Genomic DNA, 6,329 nt, shown 5'->3' with positions numbered 1-6,329 from the left:
ATTTTCGATCATCAGTGATTCTCCTTTAAAATATCTATCAAACACATATCCGATTAAATGTCATTTTCGTTTTTTTCTCGCGGGTATTTAATTTTCTAAATTTAGTTACATATTATAAATATTTTGATATAATTTTGGCAGATTTATCAAAACATACACAACTTTTCATTTATTTATCAAAACGGTACACTATTCAAAATATTTTCGAAAACAGTAATTTTACCATTTTTGGAATTAATTTTTTTTACCAAAACGGTAAAAAAAGTAAAATGTAATTTTTTTATACCGAAAATACCCTTTTTATTTTTTGACTGAAATTATGAAAATAAAATTGATTTCGATAAAAAAAAATTGTAAATACATATGATTGTTGGATTACCGAAAGAGAGTGAATCTTTTTAGTTGGATTTTCATTTGTTTAAGGTTAAAATTATAAATACATATGTGAAACAAAAAAAAGGGTATTTTCGGTATAAAAAAAAATGTATTTTACTGTTTTTTACCGTTTTGGTAAAAAAAATTAATTCCGAAAACGGTAAATTTACCGTTTTCGGAATTATTTGTTATAGTGTACCGTTTTGATAAATAATTTCAAAAACTCTACCGTTTTGATAAATTATTTTATAATTTTCTTCAAAATACTCATTAAAAACTAGGTAGAGTTTAACATAAGATACCCCTGATTCCATTTCTTGTTAGCCCAAATAAATGATCATGTTGGTTAGATTAAAAAAAAAACTAAATTAACTACATCAAATATCTATTTTCATAAAATAAAAATATTAATATCAAAACAGTTGTATACATGATCTTGGAATATTTATGAAAAAGTGATCAACTTTTGATGATTTTACGATTCTGGCTCACTGTTCATTTTAATTACCAAAACTTGAACGATAACGAATTCGGAGGTTTTTAAAGTGATTGTTTCGCAGGTTTAAGATGACAATTTCACAGGTTTAAAGTAACTAATTGGAAATAGTCACTTTAAACTTTTAAAATCACCGAATTCATTATCTTTCTCATTTTTTTAACGTAAATGTCATCATTCATGTTTTGGTAATTAAAATGAACATTTAACCAGAATCATAAATAACTCATTTTCAACTCACGAAACGGTAATTTACCCTCTTATTGGTTAATATTTAAAAAAATATGCCCAGGACTAATACTTTTGGAATCATAGTTGCCTTTTTTTTTTAACTTTCATTTGGAAAGCCCAAAACATAAGCAAAGGTAAAAAAAGAAACTTGTACGCTTAGCTAGCTTAAACTAATCCAATCAGAGCTCTCTCTAAATCCTAATTGCTTTCTGGATGCTCGATGTTGAATGTTGAAAATGCCTCAATTTCATAGGGGAATGATAAAAATGTTATCATATTTCATGATTAATTGAGGGATCAATTTGTCAAATTAATCGGCTAACCTCTACTTCCAAGGAGTTTACAAATTACAAAAAAAAATCAGAGAATTTTATGACTGGCCATAAGGGCACGCATTAACAAGACCTTTCATTTAAAATAAAAACAAAGAAGCTTGTACGCTTGACTATATTAAACCACTCCAATCAAAGCTTCCTATGTATTAAATATTGTCTGATAAAAAAGAAATGACAGTATGGTGCACCACACATTAAAATAACATGAAAACCAAATCAAATGTAAATGAATAACCGTCCAATAAGTGATTGACCCATAGGGCCAACCAACTGATCTGCCAAGTGAGCATGAATGTCATTGAAGAGTACCACACCATATCATTCCTCCTTATGAAAACTTCAAAGCCTCTGAGGCCTTATTTAAAGTAGGGTAGATGAGCATATATGTCTATATAAATAGAACCTTAGGCTCTTTAATTGCATGCAAACTTTCTGTTTTTAACATAAGTCATGAATATTGATAATCGCTCTCAACAACAGAAGTGGACTGCTAACCTTTGCAGCTGTGGAGACCTTGGAACATGTAAGACTTCCATATTCCTTCTCCTTTTCCCTTCTTTCCCGCTTGAGAATAACTTCAATGTCCTTAATTCACATCAAAGTATCTGTACGATCACATACATGACCATCGATTCAGACCATTCAATTGATGATCCACAATTTGGGTGAATCATGTACGACCCAAAGTCAACTCCATCGAATTATCTAAAGCCACTTGGTCCAATAATCTGAATTATTGCTACATCAATACGTTTGTAATCATGAGCTTGCATGTGCTGATAAATGGGCTTGTTAATTTGTAGGGGTTACACATAGGAAATCTATGTGCAATCATTTAACACCATAGATCTTTTTCTGACCATATTTAACAGATATTTCTACATCCACTAGGGTATGTGGAAAGATGATTGAGATGGGGCAACATAAACTTTAGTTTGGTGTGTTATAAAAAATAGTAGGTGTGGTAACATAAATTCTCTATTGAACATCTGTGTGTGTGTGTGTGTGTTTTGGAAAGTTAACTAAGAGTTGGTCATGTCTTGCAGGTTGCATAACATGTTTTCTCCCATGTATCACCTTTGGCCAAATTGCGGAAATGTTGGATGAAGGAAGTACTTGTGAGTGATCAATTTGTTTAAATTCAAAGTAACATATTTAGAAATAAGCAATTGAAAACTAGTCTTCTTCTTCTTCTTCTTCTTCTTCTTCTTATTTTGCTGATTAAGTTGATGTTATATAATTAGTCCAAACATAAACTCATGCTAACCAGTCAAATTGAAATCTAGCTATATATATATGGATTTCAACTTAATTTTTAGAATAATTTACCAAAACGGTAGAGTTTTTGAAATTATTTACCAAAATGGTACACTATAGCAAATAATTCCGAAAACGGTAAATTTACAATTTTCAGAATTAATTTTTTTTACCAAAACAGTAAAAACAGTAAAATGCAATTTTTTTTTATACCGAAAATACCCTTTTTTTGTTTCACATATGTATTTATAATTTTAACCTTAAAAAAATGAAAATCCAACTAAAAAGATTCACTCTCTTTCGGTAATCCAACAATCATATGTATTTACAATTTTTTTTACCGAAATCAATTTTATTTTCATAATTTCAGTCAAAAAATAAAAAGGGTATTTTCGGTAAAAAAAATACATTTTACTGTTTTTACCGTTTTGGTAAAAAAAAGTTAATTCCAAAAACGGTAAAATTACCGTTTTCGGAAATATTTTGAATAGTGTACCGTTTTGGTAAAGAAACGAAAAGTTGTGCATGTTTTGGTAAATCTGCCTAATTTTTATTTCATTTATATAGTTTTAATTATGACTTGTTTGGGTTGCGTTCAGCGTGTGTGGCCGGAGCTGTTGTGTATGGGTTGTGTTTTGTGATCCAATGTCACTGGCTCTACTCGTGCACATACAGAGAAAAACTGAGAGCTAAATTTGGTTTACCATCTGACCCTTGTTGCGATTGCTGTGTCCACTGTTGTTGTGAGGCTTGTGCTCTATGTCAAGAACATGCTGAACTCAAGAACCGAGGCCTTGACCCTTCTAAAGGTTTGCATTTATATATCTTCATTCAATAGTTTTTTTTTTTTTCTTTAATTTTCTTTTTTATTGGTGATCCTTGAAAAACAAAAACACTACATTCCAACTGTTAAAATACAAAATCTAAGAATAGGGTCAACTCGCTGTTTAAGAGGTAAAATGGTCAATCAAATGCACTCTACAATGCAAAAGCTGCTCTTTTTTTTTTATCCAAAAGTAGCATAGGTTTTTCACCAATGCCACATGGTTTCTCAAAGCACTACTGCTCATAGTTTTAAATCTCGTCCAAAACCAAGACAACTTGTCCGATTCATCTTGGTATCGTCCACCAACTAGAAAGTCAATCCATTGTGTCAAACATGATGTGTTTGTAAAAAGTCAATCCATTGTGTCATTGTTGAACGAGGCGACTCGAACAACTCGGTCTAGTTCATGGACGAGACGGCAAAATGAGTTTTAAAACAATGTTACTGCTAAACTTCTCAAAAGCACTTCTTGAATATTGTCACCAAACAATTGATGTAGGAGTCGTGATTCTAATAAAAGTGATTCCACAGAAGCATTTTTGTTGAATGCAATGGGACGCTGAGTATTACTTAGTTTTGTCATTAAAAATAAGAAAAAAAAATGTTAATAAATTTGACTATTTTTACTGGATTTCATATTATAAAAAAGTATTTTTCTTCAATAGCTCAGAAATAATGTGTATAATTAGTGGCTAATATACAATTTTTCGGTTCACATATATAAAATATTGTGTGCGCATTTGGTATTATTATTTAAAAAATTATACCAAATGCCTACTCTTATATATCTAAATGCATTTTATGATAAATTTACTGTTGTGGTAAATATTTAATTTTTTTTTTTTAAATGGTGTGCTTTTGTATTAAAATATCTTAAATACCCCTATTCCTGTGTATTTATGCTATGGAAAAATCAGTATTTCACCCCTATAGCCTTTAATCATTTTAAAAAATAATTTACTTATCAAAATCACGTTTTTTTATGGACTTTGTAACTATTTTAAATTAGATGATTTCATCGCATGATTTCGTAACAGGCCTGTGCTATTTTTAAATTCCTAATTAGTGCAATAATAATTATTATTATCATCCTAAATTTTATTCACAAAACTTGACATTTGAGGCTTATATGTAGCAATAAAACTTTGAAGCGGGCAGCCCGCTTCAAAATTTTGAAGGAACCCTCTTCCTTGGATTACACCGTGTCTTGAAGGAGGTATCCCAAATATTGATGAAACATTAGGGATGTGAATTAAATACAAAAGCCACATGTCATATTGCGAAGAGGGTTCAATTCCTACAAAATTTTGAAGCGGCCTGACCGCATCACAACGTGAAACTGGAAAATTTGACAGGCTAAGGCTCAATATTTGAAGGCCCATGATCATTGAAATTTTGTATGTTTCCCATATTCGAAGGCTTAGAGATGTCGAATTTCTCCTATCCTCCATTAATTTGATGATTTTGGCCTGTAGAAAATAAACATTCTACAATAAAAAATTCGACGCCTTAATCTATCAAAATTTTATGAAATTTGATGGCCTTGGGAAGTCAAATATGAGTTTTTTTTCACATTGTGCTTCAACGTCAGACTCTTTATGTACATGTTATCCTTCATATTCTATATCTTACTACAAATAAACTGACATTGAATGTAAAATCAGGTTGGATTGGCCCACCAAATTCCATGCCACCAAATGCTATGCCACCGATGCCTCCAAGCATGTACAGATGATTGTGTCCACTGGAATTACTAATCATGATGTTTACACAAACATTATTGTATGAGTCGTCATAAAACATTATGGGTTGTTTTCAGTAGAATAAGATGTTCGACCCTACTTTTGGGTTTTTTTAAATTTAGTGAATCTTCTCTAGTAGTCCAAATTGTAGTAGATTGCACTGTGTACAATCAGACTTCATTTTATCCTTCGCACAAATTTGTCATAACTTGCTATAAATTGAGGGGAAAAAATATTATCTTGAAGGCAATTATATTCATCATACCTCGAAGCCATTACTAGATCAAAATTGTTCATCACTACGTGAAAAAGGGGTAAATTTGATGCAACTCTTTTAAACACTATGTGAAAAAAAAGGGTTAAATTCGACGGACCTTGGTGTCGAATTTACCCCTTTTTCACATAGTGCATGATTCTTTATTAACAGCTCTTTCTGATTCAGTGGGGCCATCCCCTGGATGATTTATGGTAAAGAAATCCAATCATCATCAATCCATCAGACAGATAAGGCTATCAACGAAAATTTCATTTTTTTGTGCCATTGATCAAGGAGGTAGACACCAATTGATGGTTATGTACATGATACTCAAGTTGGTCTCGTATTTTTTCATTTTCAATTTTTTTGGATCATATTTTCTGTGTTTTTTGAATTTTAAGCTAAATTTAATGGTTAAGGAAACAAAAAGTATTTTATACAAAATTTGTTGATGAAGCACCCAAAACCAGAAATTAATCGAAGGGCTCAGAGAGAGATAATTCATATAATATGGCAACTTCCTTGATTCATGAAGTTAAATCACTTTTATAATTATATTTCCTTCTAATTTGGTTGATTATATTTCTTTCCCAACTCAGACTTTCATATTGGATAAATATCTAATTTAATTTTTCTTTATCAATTATATATATGCCTCTTGTGCATTCAAAATGAGAAGTATTTTGACATCAACCTTGAGAAACATGCAATCGAACCTCGAGATATGCCTCCACAATAGCCCTAGTCGAAGGTTGAGCACGGTTGTGCCGTGCTCCTCTATGGTAGGTTTAGGTATATATATATATATTGA

At 31.0% G+C, this 6,329-nt stretch overlaps 1 protein-coding gene across 1 annotated transcript; it reads left to right on the top strand.

Annotated features, from left to right (window-relative positions):
- Positions 1–1,858: 1,858 nt before the first annotated feature.
- Positions 1,859–5,417, top strand: LOC147402064 (cell number regulator 7-like). The gene is made up of 4 exons (XM_086441605.1): positions 1,859–1,960; positions 2,484–2,555; positions 3,294–3,503; positions 5,185–5,417. The coding sequence occupies exons 1-4, from the start codon at positions 1,888–1,890 to the stop codon at positions 5,253–5,255; spliced, it is 426 nt and encodes a 141-aa protein (XP_086297731.1). The 5' UTR covers positions 1,859–1,887; the 3' UTR covers positions 5,256–5,417.
- Positions 5,418–6,329: the final 912 nt, after the last annotated feature.

This window comes from Akebia trifoliata, chromosome 5 (assembly GCF_017979445.1).
Source record: "Akebia trifoliata isolate Shusen 1 chromosome 5, ASM1797944v1, whole genome shotgun sequence".
NCBI lineage: Eukaryota > Viridiplantae > Streptophyta > Magnoliopsida > Ranunculales > Lardizabalaceae > Akebia > Akebia trifoliata.
This window is presented reverse-complemented; position numbering and strand designations above follow the sequence as displayed.